This window comes from Hippichthys cyanospilos, chromosome 13 (genome assembly GCF_059441005.1).
Source record: "Hippichthys cyanospilos isolate Australia breed blue-spotted pipefish chromosome 13, RoL_Hcya_1.0, whole genome shotgun sequence".
Classification (NCBI taxonomy): domain Eukaryota; kingdom Metazoa; phylum Chordata; class Actinopteri; order Syngnathiformes; family Syngnathidae; genus Hippichthys; species Hippichthys cyanospilos.
The window spans coordinates 5914452-5932978 of record NC_142381.1 but is presented as its reverse complement, the minus strand read 5'-3'; the positions used below and the strand labels follow the sequence as shown (position 1 = coordinate 5932978).

The window sequence follows — 18527 nt, the reverse complement described above, 5'->3', positions numbered from 1 at the left end:
TCACTTCACGCACGCACACACACAGACACACACACACTCACAGGGATTTTTCCAGTCATCGACCTAAACAGAAGCACTGAGCATTAAAAAGGAGAATGAAAACCTTTCATCCATCTATCCTTCAGTTTGTCTTCCCTTCATCAATCCACCTCTAGCCTAAAGCATCTTGTTTTCTCCTCCAGTGATTCACTTACCTTTAGCAGCAGGCTCCTCTGATTTTGTCTGTCTGTTTTTAAAAACTCTGTCATCAGTGAACCTTTATATTTATTGACCTATGTGGAGATCTAATGGCAAAATGTTATTTTTAATATACTATATGTACAAAAATATCAAAGAGCAATTTCTATTCTATGACTCAGTTTTACCACCTCTTTTAAATGTTTTGGGGGGGATTAGTTAACTTAATGTCATATGCATTAAAGTAAATAAAAAAAGAGAGAAAAAAAGATCTTCGCATTATGCACTGAATAAAAACAAAACACAAGAATGAAAAAAATGCAAGTACATTATTCACGCTTCACATTTAGAAATCTTGAAGCTTTGATGTTTTTGTTTGCGTCCGATCCAACCTGAGTTATGTGGAGCTAGAAAGCTGTGATTCAAACCCCGTTGATTGAAATTATTGTGTTCTGATCGTGTGTCATGGTCTTCCTCCTAAACCCAGCTAAACCCAACAACGTTTTGTCATCAAACAGTGACAACATCCTCTAGCTAATAATATGTATTTTACATTTGTATGGATCTCATGGAATAGCAAATTAAACCTTTAACAATACGTCACAAGCGTGTTAGGCGTATTATGCCTGCTTTCTGAATGTAAATTGTGTTATTGCTTCTATCTGCATGTGGGTGTGTATTTCTCATGCAGTACACATTTCATTCATTTTATGTAAGCTTTGCGTAGCTAAGCGAACCTAGTTAACATAATGTTTGTATATATATATATATATATATATATATATATATATATATATATATATATATATATATATATATATTTCGATTACTTGAGCACCAAAATTATACCCCAAAAAATTAAATCAGAAACAACGTCCTTTCAAGAGACAAATTTGAAGAATTCGAATTCTTCGCTGTCAGGACTTCGACCCAATGTGTTGTGAAAAATGTGTTGTGGTTCAACATCTAAAATGCTAACATGGGCTATGCCACATGCTCAGAGCAGACAAAGAAACCAGAATAGGCAGCAAATAAAAAGGTAAGCAGCCTGTACAGTTTCTTATGATCAACAGATGGTGCAACCCAGGATATGGATGCACATTACATTGGATGGAACAGAACAATTGGCTTTTAAGCTAATGTGAATATTGCCTGCTGTCTCATTGCTCACACTGTTAGGTAGGTTAGGTCTGTTCACATCTTGCCTGTTGACAAGTACAGAAGCAACCCACACTAAACACTTCTTTAGGAAATGGCCCCTTGATGTAAGGGAACCTCTGAGAGACTTTCCACACAAATAACTAGGGACTGTAACAAGCTGCAAGCATGAAGGGCATTGAACTGTGCTGCAGACATATCGGATTTTCTAAAACGTGCTGTTCCCACAAAGTCACAATGTTTCACAAGTCTTTGTCAGTAATAATACATGGGAGTATGTCAGAAAGTATTTTGAAGTCTTCGCTGCAACGCCACACTTCTTCATGCGGTCCTGTCATGTACTAACAGAAAAGCAAAATAGTGGTAAGGTGAGCCGTGGGTGTGAGAGAGAAGTTTAATGTGTTTGGGCTCAAACGAGGTAGGAGGGTCTTCTTCCGCTTTGTAAAAATATATAAAAATGTGATTCTATACGATTGGATGAGAGATTGAACATGAAATCTTTTTCTCGATCCCCCTCATGAGTGATGGCAACTAATTTTCTTATTGTCAACTGGTGATGTGTACCCACCATTGCTGCCAGAGCTGTGTGTGGAACATTCCTTGAGTCTAGCGCCGTTAGACTCGTTGACTCTGCTTGGAATGGATTGAGAGCTGTTTAGAAAGCTCTTTGGGCACTCTGCATCTGCTCATGATTTTTGCTGTCATTCTTTGCAGCTTTCATGCCTGATAAAGCCTCACATCCAACTAATTGATGAATGATTTTGAGTCTAGCTACCATTCGCTCATAAAGTGCTCAAGGGCTCAGTCTCTTGGCAGATAAGAGAATACTCTTCTTGACTAGAGAAGAACAGTGTTCCTTGAGAAACTCCCTGGCCAATTTTGGATTTTACTAAGAACAATGTCTTTGAGGTGAACTTGGATACATTGTGCATAAATGACGTTGAAAAACAAGAAAAGGGCCAGTTTTGACAGAGCATTATGACAGAAGTTGAAATCATAGCTCTTGTTTTTCATATCACTGCAAATTTCCGCATTACTGCAAATCGCAAAAAAATGACACAAATATGTTTGATTTATCAATGATCTTGATTATTCAACGACAACTCCGCTTTTATAAACTTAAAGTCCACATTAGTCGTCACATAATTACAGTACCTCCAAGTCACTGTTCTCTTCCAATTCTGAATCTTTTGCAAGGCAAGTTAATAAGTGGTCTATTTTTTATGTATTTGTATTTCAATTATACAGCATGAACATAATTTCACTTTAAGTGTGTTCCCAAGTAACCTTAGTTACTTATGTTTGGCCATATGTACAAATGTTTCCATCATTCTGAAAGGAGTGAATGGAGAAGAATTTCTTATGCAAATGTCACATCACAAACCAAAATAAGTAGAAACTGGAACCAACAACAGTTTTAAACATACTGCCGAACTGCAAGACTGAATGGTGGAAAGTTAAAATGACTGTACACAAAGCTAAGCTCAGGTATATTCCAAAAAGCGTTGATCACTGCACTCAAACTATGCCTCTGTGTGTTTATGTTCTGGCAGAATTATTCACCCCCCCAAAAAAAAACAAAAAAAAACAAATTGCCCAACATGTAAAATGAATTAATCTCCAAATCATCTTGTAATACATCATATCAACCATGTCAATAAATCAAATATTCTCCTTGCAATTACCTTCTACTGATCAAGCCAGGCTGCTGCAGGGCACATTGAGTTATGGTGCTAATAGAAGGGGATGTATCCTGGCCAGCAGGCAGCGTGTTTATACCTGGATGGAGCTGCAGATTAATTTGACTATCAATCTAACTAACAGGCAGCAAGGGGGAGGATGACACCTGCGCACACTGATGCATCTACACAGAAAAGCACATACACTTAAACTACAATATAGTTCTTGCCATAATGTTGCTTGTGCAAGATTTTATGAATTGCATTTTCCATTACATGACTCACTGATTGTCCTCTACCGTTTTTATGTTACCAAGACAATCAATAAACATGCATTTTATTGAGTGACAATGACCATTAATGCTGATGCTTTACTCTTAGTGGGTGTCAATGTAGTCAATAATTTTGAAAATTTGTTGTTAGTGTGGTGATCGCCCCATCAATATGTTTGCAGTCACTTGAATGACTGACGTGGCAGTCATAAAACACGGCTTCTGTCTGTCTGTCTGTCTGTCTGTCTGTCTGTCTATCTATCTATCTATCTATCTATCTATCTATCTATCTATCTATCTATCTATCTATCTATCTATCTATCTATCTATCTATCTATCTATCTATCTGTGTGTGTTTGTGTGTGTGAGAGTGTATACAAATTATTATGCAACCTTCACTGAAGCTAAGTTCATTAAGATGCAATAACTACTGTCCTTCACATTAGGCAAATGCATTTCAACAAGCTCTCATTAAATTTAAGGACGGCAAAAGACCAAGTTAAGTAGGACAATATAGTGGCTACGGGAACATTAAAAAAAGAAAAATGCGGCACTAGTGCTGCAACATTGCTCTGGATTAAGTCCATATCATTCGATTCTGCACCTCATCATTTACAGCCAAGGCCTAAAATTACTGTCAGTGCAATAAGTGCCATGTCCTTCATGTAATGAGGTGGAAAGGAAGGCTTTGAAAGTTGGGCCAGAAAATTGGCATGTAGCACATAGAATTTTCTTGCAGGGACTCAGAGATGCCTTTCCGCTATGAAGCTTTATTATTCACGCAGGTAGTGGGGTGAGGAGGTTTAAATATCAGCATTAAAAATATTGGCATTTCATGGGAAAAAAAACCCTCAGGTTAGGATGTTGACTTCAAATATTCAGCTTCAACTGAGTCTTGATTTTTCTTCAACTGGGTTTAAACATTCCCTATACTCGAGTCACACATATCTACAGCTTGTTTTCACACCTCCCAAAGAGAAAGAGGTCTTTGTTAAGTGGACCACACTGACAAGTAATGGGTCACTGCAACTAAGGAGGCAAATTACAATTTCAAGATAATGAATTGCTTTAGCAAAAGGAAATCATTTCCACTCTACTTTTAATGATTGAGACCTTTTTTTTTTCCTCACAGAAATGTACAGGTAGGTCTACTTCGAACATTGTGGAAACCTCATCAATAGTCTCATTATATACACCGCAATCTCTGTAAGAGTAGACCTCACCGCAGGGGGCCTTCTTCTCTGCGCTCTTTTGTCTTTAAGCCTTCCTTCATATCACTCAAACTCAGATTGTACCGTATTTCAGAGCACCCTAAAAAAAGGATTGAACTTCAATGCAATTAAACCTTTTTTCACCGTTTCTCAAAAGCATGCTGAAGCTCTCAAGCTGGCATGAACTGGCACGTGGCCCAAACTGGCATGAGAGTGATTCTGACTCAATGGCTGCCAAGTCATATAGGACTGCCAAAGACACTTCAAATGACCGCGCTCTCCTTCTCTCCTCTATTGCCTCTTTCGCAGTCATTGTGTTGGCTTGTGCCTTTATCTCCAAAATCTGAGGAGAAAGGTTATTTACCTGGCATCACAAAACACTCCTGTGTGACTATGTGTGAGTTTCTTTTGTGCGAGCATTCATGGAAGTGTAATTATCTCGTACAGGAAGACAGGTGGTTCAGCTTACGAGAAAGACCACGGGGAGCAGCTGAGATAGAAGAAGTCTACAGAGGAGCGCACGTTTGAAAGAAACAGATGGCAAACATAAATCAGCTGTTCATTCCAATTCATTGACAAAAGCTAAATGGCGAAAGTGATTCGGGAAATTATGAGTGAGAATGACAGTGACATTACAGAAGTGACGCATTGTTTAATTTAAGCTATTTGAACACTTATATCCTTAGAACAATATAATGGAAACGCTTTGTGGGAATGTCCTTTTCCATTCCCAGAGTACAACAAGTTTAAACAAGGCATGGCTGGGACTGAGTCTGGAACTCTGATCACAATCCAGTCAAACACCTTTGGCAACTGCAATAGAGAATATTAACCAACCTCATAATCACTGACATATGTACTGCCAAATGTTGCTCTGCGTATGGATACATTCCTAGAAGCTACAATGAGGGACCAACTACAAACTGTTTGCATGTTTATACCCATCAGTGCCGATCCAAAGGACACACTATATGGGTTATTTGTCAAATATTGGCACGTCAATCTGCTGGGTAGCATTTTATAATTGGATGGACAGATGGCCCTACTTCATGAATGTAAGAATAATAATTGTCCCAAAAAATGGAAAGAAAGTCACATAAAATGTGGGTTGGAGTAAATGTTTGCACTCTGAAGTACATATTATATGTTGAGTACAAACAATTCTTCTGAAACATTATATTGATAGTTCACCGTTTCTATTAATGTGATAGACCAGATCATCTTAATACGATTATAAATATATTTCTTAAGCCTTGTCGTCAGTTTCTGTTCTTTTGTTTATATTGACTTCAAGCAGCAGGGGCCCAGTTCTTGTACTCCCCAGGGTGCATGTACCAAATTGAGCAACACCTGTTTAAGAAATATCATCTCTTATTGTGTTGTATAAAAATACATCCATAATGGAGATTCCAGCATTCAAATAGTTGCCAAGGTACTGGAGACACATGCTGCGTTGAATTGATGTTTGTGAAAGGTAGACGTGAGAAGTGGGGGTTTATCTTGAATGTGATGCTGACAACTAACAGCTCAATAATGCAACAAAAATAATGCCCTTTGCTTGTTAGCAACCGCGGCTGTCTTTAGCTTACTTTCTATATTATCCTGCACACTAAACGATGTAGCCATTAGTATCATGCAGCCACCCAACCATTTTCATTGTCCTCTTTCATTCATCCACTCATTCCCTCTCATTTTATCAATCACATTTTGACACGGTTTTAGGCAAACACACACACACACACACATAGAGCCTCCAGAGCCCATTTTGTGGGGATGTGACATAAGATTTGAGCCCATTCTCTCTATGCAGCACTTCAGAGAGCGTATTTATTCTCGCCTGCATGCTCTGTTTACTTTGGTATTATTTTTCTATGTTAATGAAGGAAGCTCAATTTCCACTGTGTTACCTCATCTAAGACCTAGTCTGTCCCCTGACTGAGGAGCTCAGACATTTGAAGGAAATGAATGTTTCATTTCTTTCTCGCGCTTTTATTTTCCCCACTGCCTCTCTACAAAATCCTACCTTCTCTATACAGCTTTGCATCCTTTATTTTCTAATTACTCTCTCACATTTATCACATCTCCCGCATTTCTCTCTTATCTTCTTCTGCTTTCAAGAATGTATTACTTTTCACCTTCTGTCTTATATAAACCTTTTTTGGTGCAGCTTAGGTCTTAGAAAATGTTATTTTCCAGTCCCCTGGGAGGGATTGAAACTAACTGCTTGTTCACCTGAGCACCTTTGGCTTCATAATAGTGTCTTTAGATAGATCCTTTTCGTCTGGATATCTGTCCTTACCCTAACAGAGCAAAACACACTGCGATGGAAGGATTACCTTCTTGTGGACCATACCTGCGCAAAGTGATTGAGGATAACACATGCTATGATTATGTATTAAGCTGGCTTTTAGGCTATGTAGGTTTGACTTAATTGAACGGAAGCTAAAGAATTTAAATTTGCCACCAAGTACTCAAAGTACAATGACCATGCAGTGCAGAGCCATATTTTTTGCAACCTTTTTTAAGCACCTGGATTTGAGCAATTTTATCTACAATCAAAAAATATATTTGTGTTCATTTTATTTGATATTGAATTGTGAAAGGATTCATGACTTCAATCACGCAATCAATTCAACCAGGTTAATATATTTTTTAAAAAATTAAATCATTTTTAAATATGTCAAAATGTGTTTTGTGTCGACAAATGCTTGCTAACGAGGCGATGAAGACAGCAAAGATAAGCTGTTTTTGACTAAATAATTGGCAGCAACGTTTTTGGGGTAATTTGACCCGGTTTGTTATCAGGACGCGTGCAATTTCCAATTTCTATTTTCTTAGCTTCAGAATAGCTGAAAAGTAACAAACATACTTGTTATCAAATTGAATATGTTACTGAATGAAGAGGGCACTTATATTTGGCTTAAATTATTATTTTTTGTTTGGTTTTGTATCCGCAAACATTTGCAATTGAAAATTAGCTTTCTAAAAGGGATCCCTGACTCCAAAATGTTTGCGAAACCCTTGTCTAGGTTGCATTTGTATTTGTCTAGGTATATTTTATTACACTTTTCTCGGCAGCACTTGTTACTGGTATAATATGGATAGTTAGGTAAGTTACCTTCATTTTTTAATTCTTTTAATCTCCTATAATAGTCATTGATAGTGATTGGAATAGTGACTGATTTTCATGAGATATTTCCCATAGCATTTTTTAAACAATACACCAATGCATGAACATTTTAGAATTGCAGTTTGCCGTGTATGAATTATTGCATGTGTGTGTGCATGAGAGGGAGGGAGAGAGAGCGAGAGCGAGAGTGAGAGACTGTGTTGGTGTGCGAGTGAAAGCAAGAGAGAGAGAGAGAGAGATAGAGGAGGCAGTGAGAGTTAATAACAAACCCTCAGACAATGACAGTCACCAAGCCCTAATTAGGTTGTCATGCTGGGAGAGCAGGGAAGGCGAGAAAGAGAAGGGCGGTGGTGGTGGGGGGGCCTATTAAGGAGGATAGGTGTCAGGCTCTGGCAGGAGTGGGAGGTGGGCGGAGCGCGTGGAGGAGTACGATGGTTGTGTGAAAGGGAATTTGGTGAAGACAGGAAGAGCCAGAGGAAGGCGGCCCAGCGAGAAAGATGCACTGAACGAAAAAGCAGACGACGCGAAGATGGAGGTAGTTGGTGAGATAAAGGAAAGCGGCTTCTGTGTGGAAGAAACAAAATCTGGAGTTGGAGGAAGGAATGGGGGTGAGGCAGGAGAAGGTGTAGAGGAGGAAGCCAAAAAAGAATCAAGTAGACATAGAGGATGGTGGTCTTGATTTATAATGCAAAGCAAAGGTAGACTATGACTGCATTCCAATTCACCCATCGTTCATACTACTACAAGCCTATTTATGTTGTTTACACCCCTTGGCTACTTAATAATTGAGGTTATTGGCAACGTTGGTGTTGCACATATGACATGATTCAATTCAGTAAGATGATGCACTTCAAAATATAGTCGAGGATGTTTGTCACTGTTACTACTCCAAAGGATTGCTTCACAGTCGCTGTTGTAGCTGGGAAATGAAATCTTCGCTTATACGGTAATTCTGCAATTTAGTATTACAGCCGTTCATTTTCTATGATTCGGGGAATGTGGGAGGAAATCGGAGTGCACTGAGAAAACCCATGTGGGCATGGGGAGAGCATGCACACTCCAAATTTAGACTCCCAAATTGGTTTTAGTTCATGAAACATAAAAACATCAATAAGACCACACACGCACACACACACACACAATACCTTAGTACACAGGTGTAGAAACCATTGTCTTCCATTTCAGCAGACCTGAACCAGATGGAGTCGTCTTCTTTACTCAGCCTATGGCCTGAGAAGATGATGGGCTCCTGGATGTTGCAGAATGAATGTATTGTAAGAAGAGAATGAGAAAAACATGCTTTCTCACAGTTGAATTTATCATCATTAATTCAGGGTGCCTTTAATTATCAGTGCACATTTGTGCGCCCATTATATTAGGCTAGGTTCACATCGCAGGGCTTAAGGCTCGAGTCCGATTTTTTTGTGAAATCTGATTTTTCGTGAGGTCGTTCATACTTCCAAATAAAAGGTAAATGTATGTGACCTCTGTGTGAACTTCAGACGGCACAAAACTGTCCCGCACATTGCGGACATGCGATTTCATGATACTGTATGTATATATTGTTAACTCCTTATGGATCTGCAACACTTGCTCAAAAAAAAAGTTTACCTCAGCATCCCCTTTGTTCTTGTACCAGATGAGGCGCAGTTTGGCATTAGTGGCCATGGTGTAGTTGGTCCGGATATAGCTGTAGAACAAGGCACATTTCACCCTGACTGGCTCCCCGGCCAGAACGTGGTACTCCTTCAGATCCACTGACCAGTCGATGCACCCATCAACTAAGGAAGGAGAAAAAGAGAAAAGCATATTCATGATCTACTGACTGAAGAACCACCTGAAGAAAAGTTATCTTTGCTCTCAAAACTTTGTGAAATGCCTTCTTGTATACAGCTTGTAAGACACAACAGCCAAAAACACAAAATGCGTTGCGATGAAATTTGTTGGGGTGAGAATTGGTCAGCCGCAATGAACCAGAAACAAGTTCCGGTAGCAAGTAAGATGTAGAGGTCAGCGAGGAATTTTCTTCCATATTGTATTTTCTTTCTTCACAGGCTGCTGTGACTTAAACGTTTTTTTTTTTTTTTTTTTTAGTCTGGGGCTAAGATGGATGTTTTCTGTTTAAAGCGCAGGCCACAGGTACTTGCTGCGAGGCCTTGAATTAAAGCTCTCCTGTCTGGAAGAGATAAAGCCCCTGAAAAGCCATCCACCCCAAAATACGCCAACAGCTTCATATCCATATTGTTCCCATCCCCTTTGTTTACCGACCACAGCTGACTTGCGTACACAAGGGGCACAATGCAAAGCAGCTGTCTGTATTTCCTCACAAATGTCTGATGATTGATGAGTAACAAAATGCCCGCCCTTTGGATCGCATTTTATAAGTCATTTTAGGTAAAATTGGACCATTGAAATGGAAAAAAGAACTCAAATAGATGACTGACACAGGCAAAGCGAGAACTTTTAAAATGAAATTTACGGACTTTAAGCCCCCGTGAATATAGACATTCTGACTGAGGGAGAGAAAATGATTCATTTGATTGATGCCATATAGTGGGTAACATTTGCAATGGTTCCGTCTGACACTTTTCATGGAAAAGCAGAATGAGCTGTATTTCTGCTAACCGCTCACTATGCACATTATTAGAATCCAGTATTAAAACTTGATACTTGATACACTTACTGATTAGTATTTTACCAATAGCGTTGTCATTGTAAACACATTAAGATGATGCATAACCACAAACGGTTTACATTGTACTACTGATGCTATTCAATGTTAGCGGTATAACCCCATATACTCCATTCAATTAAATGTATGTGCAGTTAAGTCAGTGCCAGTGATTTAAAGACTTCATTTGTTTGAGACTGTTGTAGAAATTTAAGGGCCTATACTTAATTGGCTACATTTATAGATTTAGCAATGATCATTAAGTCAGGGGAGATTTAGAATACTCATGCACATACTCAAACACGCAGAGTTTAATAGCACTTGTTCATTCTTTGAGCCTCTTCTCACCCAACACTGCTACAACTGTGACTGTGTCAAGCACATTAAATACAGTATGTGAGATTAACAGATTGCGATCAATTAATTACAGTCACATTTAAAGCATTATTTACCAACCCTAACCCATACTATTTAAAATCTCATTTTTAAAACCTCTTGAACAGCACCAGTTATTATATACGTATTGCATATGAATTCAAAAATTGTTATTAGTCATTGTATGTCTAATTATCACTTATGTTATACATTGCCTTGGAATCTCCATCCTGGCCCTTGTGTGTGGGCTGTGTACCTGGTCATGTGTTCCACTGAGCTTTGTATGTTTTTTTGCCATTAGTCTGGCTCCATTTAATTCTGTCACTCTCACAAAATCTGTCAAAGGACTGTAGTGCGAGTGCTCATCCATGTCATTGTGTAATTTATGTGATGTTCTGTCTCTTTCTGGTCTTTTCTGCGATTTGGGGTGAAATCTATTTAGATTATTTTATTACCTGACTTGCTTGCTCCATCATATCAAATCTTCAGAGGGAGCAAGCAAGCATTCCACAATAAGAGACTGCGGGTTCAACATTTTTTTTCAGATCTATCCACGGATGTACATTGCACCTTGGCTGCAATTACCAAGTCAACCATCTACACGGCAAATTTTGCACGGCAACATTTACTTTCCTCTAAAGATCCATTCAGTATAAGCAAACAGTAGTCTATATCAGATTATAGGAGAGAAGCATTATACATTCTTTACACCTTGAATTATACCTCAGTGAGTATGTTAATGTGCTTTTTTTATATTGTTTTCTCCATATTTTTAAACATAGAATGCGCATAGTGAGGTTGGTCTTTGCTAGCGGGTTAAAGTGACTATTTACATTTATTATTGTATATCCTTAAGTCATTTGGCAGTGTTGGTCTGTCAGACTAGAGGTTTCATAACACTGTGGCTCCGAAGGGAATTCTCTTTTGAACAGTGGCTGTTTTTCAATGGCACTCATAGTGAAGCAATAAGAATCCAGACCTCTGGAACCCCAAAGGTAAAACATTTGCAGTTTTATGGCTTATTAAACAGATGTGCACACGAATTCAATGAATTAATTCTTGGCCTTTACTGCACCTCGACACCCATTTTGACCCGTATCGACCTGACAGGTTTTGTGTAACAGTCAACATTCAAGAAGACACACATACACACGTGTATGCGCATACACACACGTAAAAGTAAAACCTCCCTGGCGAAGGTATAAATCATCCTTTACGTGTTGTCAATTGTGTATCTATGAGCTTGCAAGCCATAAAATGTGTGTGTGTGTGTGTGTGTGTTTGTGGATGTGCATGTGGAAGTGCTTTTAAAATAGCAGAATTAATAGAGGCCAGCCAGAGTTGACCATTATGAATTAATGAGCTGACAAGAACTGAAGGTGTTGACACCCGAGCATGATGATTTGGGCCTGCTGGACTACTGCTGTTTGTTGGTTTGCCATGGGTCAGATAGAAACAGACAAGACACAAATGCACATATGATAATGCTTTGAAAATCATTCACTCTGAGACATGGTAGCAAGTAGGCTCTATCTGTAAGCCATAACAAAAGTAGAATCAAATTGTACTTGTTACCAGGGCTTCTTCTCATGTTTACAAGAGGTTGTGCTTTTTTTTTTTTTTTTCCTGTCATGGTATTGTATAAGAATGCATAGAAGGCCACAGCTGTGCTTGAATCTGTGGATAGAGTTTTAGAATGAGAAGGTAAATAATTTCCTGCAACCCAATCTGTATATGGATGTTTCTACGTGACACAACTAAAATAATGCTGTGCTAAAAAAAAATATCTCTTTAACATTTGCTATGCCGCAATGAAACCCGCATTTCATTTTTAAAAGACCATTAAATAATGATACACGAGATACTGACATAACTCTATGTGATAGTACGTCTTCAAGTACATAATTTGTTATCACCTTTATACCTCTCTGAAAACAAATTAGAACTGACACTACATTCCACAAGAGCGGGCGCTAAATTGCAGACTGGCTGAAAGATTGCATATACTGATCTTGTTGCACAATATTTACTCAGATTACAATCTTTTACTGATATTCCAAATAGTGATGCTATGGTTAGAAACAGGCGCTAAAATGGAGGAAATGAATGTATCGAAAGAGGTTTTATAGTAGCTAACAAGCAGCTCCCCTGTAGTTTACTTATGGAATAAGAAATAAGTGACTTTAACGTAACATATCTTTATCAGCATATCCATAACATATTCAGCAAATCAGGATCTTATTCAGCACCTGAAATATTCTCATTTTGTGCATAGCTACAAAAAAGTTGGAAGAGAACAGTGCACTTGGATATGTATTAAGATTCCCTTTTAACTTTGAAACCACTAAGTGTTATTTGGTTGTTGTTTGGTGCTTGTCCTTTCACAGGTCTCACAATTTCTTGCGACAGCTCTAAATATGAAAATCCCCAATATATTTATACACATGTGCACACACGGCTTAAATTTGCTTTCCAGTTGGGCAAATGAACAAATAAACACTACTAGAAATCTCGTATATCTCCTTACATCTTAACACCTGAGGTATTTTTACCCCTAAAACTTAGAGAGCGTCACATTGTTGACTCAAGCAAAATCTGTCACTTCAGCTTCATCTCTAACTGACTGCGAGGAGCAGCGCCATGCCCTCCTTCGGCAGTTGACGCAGACAGGAGCTTTGTGATTAAAAATTGTAGTGAATGAGTCCTTCATCCATCAGTTTGTCAGTTTTTGAGCTAGCACATCCCAAATTCAATCATTTGAGAGTTTTCATGATATTCAACCAGCTCGTCGAATGGTGAGAGGATGAAAATATATAAAATATAGTTCCTTGATACAAACACCTCTTTCTTTGTTATCCATAAAAATTCACACACCAACATTGGATGTAGTTGAATTTGGCGACAATTCTAAAAGTATGTAAAACGTTTTTGCCGTTTTTTTTTTCAACTAAATATAATTGACAACATATGGCAAGAAGGCTAGCTTAAAAGAAGTCACTCTATATTTCCAACTAGGTGTAAGGAAATGTATAACAAAACCCAATTTTTCCCTAGGAATAAAATTCAGACCCACTTGAGTGCTCCCAAAACATGTAAAACCCCAGAAAACGGAAATTAGAGGACATCCCGTTCACTTCTCTTGATTCTTGTTGAAATAAGCACGTTCAAATCATTGCATTACATCAAATCATTGCATTACATGACAGCATAAAAGCAGAAACACACTGTGCTTTGCTGTTAAGTTCCGTCAAAAATGCTGCCTTGAAACTCCATGCATGATTAATGTTGAAAGACCAAGTAAAAGTGCAGATCCCATGCGAAAGCTTTGATACAAAAATCTGAAAGCCCAAAAGAGCAAAGACTTGAACTTTAAAATGTATTTTTTTTTATTCATTCTAAAATGAATTAATATGTACAATGCATATAACTACGGACACTTAAAGGCGAACCATCTAAAGAGCGCATGTTTAAAAGTTTTTTTTTTTTTATTCATTCTAAAATGAATTAATATGTACAATGCATATAACTATGGACACTTAAAGGCGAACCATCTAAAGAGCGCATGTCTGTTGCAGAGAAAAATATATTGCATTTTCCCAGTAATCCTGTTAGAGTGTATTTGTCACAAGTGCACCTGACTACATTTTTAATAAGGCCATGATAAGCTCTTGCATATTAGACTAACCATCAATTTGACAAGATTACATGATTGTTTGTAATTTCATGTCTTACTGATAAAGAACTCAAGCCTAATATTTCTGAAATTAAAACAGTTTCTTGATTAAGCATGCATTATCTGTGGCTACAGCAAAGTACAAACACCCTTCACAATTTCAATCATGGGGCAAATGTGCAATAATCACTGATATAAGTGCAATCATTTTTGTTCTTCTGTGAATTATATCATTCCTTCACAAAATAAATATCTGCTTACATAGTCTAACTCATTAGTTTATTGTATAGTTGCAAATGCATTTCAATAGTGTACAAACCTGAATCTGGCTTTATTTATTCACTTTATTGCATTTTATTCACAGTAAGCAGATAATACATAAAGGTAACAAAGAATTACCAGCTCAAATTTTGCATTCTTTAAAATTTAATGGTAACTTGCATTCTGTAGTGACTTCTCATCCCCACATCCAGGCCAACTTCTAGTAATGTCTATCTTAGAATGTGGGTGGTTGTTAATTTTGGATTAGGTACTGGCACGGAAGTGTGTAGGCTTGTGAGCAGGAAGACACATTTGCAAAAGCGGACAAGGATAAATGAACAGCAGAGTATTGCGGCCCAAAAATGGATGGAAACAAGTCCTGCTGCCCGGTGACACAAAACACACTTTTGTCTGCATCCAGATTAGATAATGCCATCCAATGCAAGGATTATACAAAGTCTGCATAAATGAGAAAAAAAATGTGTTGATTATAAGGTTAACATTTAATTAGTTCTATGCGGTACAGCTCCACAACCAAATTAGGTCTGAATTCACTTTTTTAAAATAATACCACTCTGACAGTGCCAGTCAAACTGGATTTTTTTTTTTTTGTCCGTGCAAATCTTCCTGATGAATCCTTGACACATTCGACATGATTTTTTTTTTTTTTAATACGGTTTTTAATGCCTTTTTAACCACTAAAAGTAGCACATTTGGCTGCATTCCCAGTTAATTTGCAGTTGGAGCTTTGTTTTGTGAAAGTACTTGAGCAATTTCTTAGCGATATAATGACGCTATTAAATAAATACTTTTTTTTTTTTTTAAAAGGTCACACTTTTTGGAGCTTTGTGTTAATCAACATAATCATCATGGATTTAGGCAATAGTAAATAAGGGCAATTGAGCAAAAATAAAGTAGATAAAAGCCTCAAGCTTTTGAAAAATTACAGGTGCATAATGAAAATACTGTACAGTACATATGCAATTATCTGGCCAAATGGACAATTTCTAAAGAATTTACAACACAATTGAAAACTTCCTCGCCACACAACTATAAAAGGCTTATAGCATGTTTGTAATCCTCTATGTTTTTCTATGGAAACTGCTCCTCCCTGTTCCATTTGTCACAATGTCATTGGGGCTTACAGCAGTAAAAAACACACACATACACAACGAGGGTCCCACAGGCCCTCATCATGCCTGTCATTAATAAAGAAATTCCTGCACACCTGCTCACTGACAGCACCCAGCAGAGAAAGAAAATGGAAAATAGAGGTAGGATACAGTGTAGGCGTGTATACCGTAAATCCCCAAATCTAAGACACACTTTTTTTCCCTAAAAAATGAAGGCTAAATACAAGTATGCGTGCGTCCTATAAACAGTAACTTAAAAATTAGATTTTTTTAATTTTTATTTGACACTATTCGAGGAAGATTGATCCGTCGGCTTCATAAGAAGAGATTTCACGCACAGATGTGCATTTTTTCTATCGGCCGGTGTTGTACTAATGTGTTTGTAGCACATTAAACACAAACATGTTTGCAATAATTACTGTAGTAGGACGAGCAAGAGGGCGGACAAGAGGGTTAGCATCAAGTGCCTGTTGTAGCTAACAGCCAAACAAGTTAGTTGAGGTTTTTACGGCATCATTTTCAATAAAAGAAGTGAGCAGACTGAACAAACGCCCGAGTCCATCCTTTTTAATTCACAGGTATATTCCTAAAACCGAGAAGATAATGTAAAAGTTATGATATCTCAAGCTGATACAATTAAGAGTTGCAAGATTGGGTGTACCGCTCGGAGAACATTGAAAGCTAGTCCATTTGACTCGATTATTAATTTAAAAACTTTTTTGATGAAGAAACTGTCTTAGATTATCTGATCGTTTTGCGATTATTTGATGCAATTAACAAAACACTTAAAAAGTTCATGATTGCATCCTCCTCAGCCATAGATATTGTCCAAGAATGACTGAACCTCACCTATCTGGTCCCAGTTAGCCCTACACCAGCTTAACTGGCTGCTAGTCATCTTATTACTTCTATGCTATTGGAACTGTCCAAACCGGGGCTTTCAATAATGCGCTTAATTTTAATTGTTGAAAGTTATGGAAAGTTATGGATTTTGAGGTTTGTATTTGAACTGATACTGTCACCGTTTATTTTGAAATTTGGATTTTCATCATGCTGGTGGCGAGTTTTACAATCATGCAGAGCATGAACAATTATGGCTGTGATTTGCTTGACATATTTTTCCTGATATGTGCATTCAATTTTCTTGGGACAAGAAAAATTGTCTCAAGCCTTTTGTGGAGCCAGGTCATCGACTTATTCAAGTACTTTTTTCAGTCTTACACAAGTCTTGAGAAAAACTTCACACTCCAAGGAGTTCCAAGCAGCCTAGGATGTCTGTAAATAATCACACCTCCTGTGTGTCTGTGCTCATTCTCAGCTAACGCACGTTGAATGTGTTAGAAACCGGAGAACATGCGCAGATGAAATGTGCAAGCCCCGACACGTACAAAAACACTTACAGGTAGATGTGGACTGAAGAATATCCTCAGTGTCATTGAAAATGAAACACTTCTTAGTGTGGTCATATTTCTCAATGATATCCATTAAAATCCAAAACCAGATGGAATTAAATTTCACAAATGCCTTCTTTCAACCCTGAAAAAAATGGCTCTTGTTTTCTACACTGACTGTCACCGCTTCATCACCCCTTCAAATGAAGTCCACTTGTTAGCCCATATTATCTAATGGCATATGAATAAATTGTACTGTTTTATTGAAAATCTACTGAACACCATCTTTAAATAGTACTTCTCTTTTTGTTATATTTGTAGCACATAAGGTTTAAGGTTTGTAATTCTTAGAATTTTTTTTTAAAATATTTTGTGCGTGTGCGTGCGTACCAGGTTGAAGACATGCAGTTAGTTGCATTATGTAAAGGGTACATACCAAGTAAGAAAATAAATTACACTAGAAATTACAATTGAAATGTTCCAATGAGAAATTACTGTTTCAAGTTCATTCTGGAGCCTTCCAGGTTTATCCATTCGGGAGGTACAATAATCATTTGTATTTTTTTTTCCTCTTTCACAGGAAATGAAAAAGCACTTTGAAATCTATGACAGTGATTTTCCACTATAAATAAAATGTAATTGCTTTGAAGTGGCAAATGGCAGCTGCAAAAGGGCTCCCTGTGTGGGTGTTTCTGCTTCTGACAGTTCTTCTGAAGTCTGGCTTTACAGTTAGGAGGAAACAAAGCCACCCAATCTGCAAACCTCTTTTTTTGTCTGGTCAAGGTTCAAGGGTTGGGTTGGTTACTCACTCTCCATCCACCTCCACGCCACAAAATGCAGGACAGAACTCTCACAGTGCTAAAAGTGGATCTCCCCATCTCGATAGCAACACATTGTCAGCAGATGGGAAATCTAACTAAGGCGCACAGGTGATTTATCTGTGTTTGCACAGATCCAATCATTGCTTTCTCGTTGCTCCATTAATAGCACCCCCCACTGTCACAAGCTCTTTGTTTTGTGAAGTGCGGCACAAATTATCATTGGTATTTAATGATGTGCCAGTAATTGACAGTAAAAAATGTTTAATAATGTATGCGCTCATTACAAGGCGCGTTTGTTTGTCTACAAATGCACAGCTTTGACGCAATTAAATTGACAAGTGATCGAATTTAAAGGTGGCTGCAGCCCACCGTACCCTCGCAGGTTTTCCAGTTATTTTTTTAACCTATTTTGCAATTAACAATCAATCAATTCGGTTTAATAAAATTACTGCATGGATTACACTCTTGAGCAATTAGATGTTGATATGTGTTGCATTAAACTCCAAGATCATCTCTGTGTACTGTATAAATGTTCATATATGATTGACTTTTTGTATTTTGGCCTAGCACAATTT

General features: G+C 37.8%; 1 protein-coding gene across 4 annotated transcripts in view; it reads right to left on the bottom strand.

The window, feature by feature from the left end:
• Window positions 1–18527, bottom strand: part of il1rapl2 (interleukin 1 receptor accessory protein-like 2) — a 186285-nt gene that overhangs the window by 60173 nt on the left and 107585 nt on the right. For all 4 annotated transcript variants that reach the window (XM_088431432.1, XM_088431435.1, XM_088431434.1 and 1 more), the window contains exons 3-4: window positions 9239–9408; window positions 8773–8876 (exon numbers count right to left, since the gene is read on the bottom strand). In XM_088431432.1, coding sequence (XP_088287558.1) covers window positions 8773–8876; window positions 9239–9408 — 274 coding nt within the window. The remainder of the gene's footprint in view (window positions 1–8772; window positions 8877–9238; window positions 9409–18527) is intronic.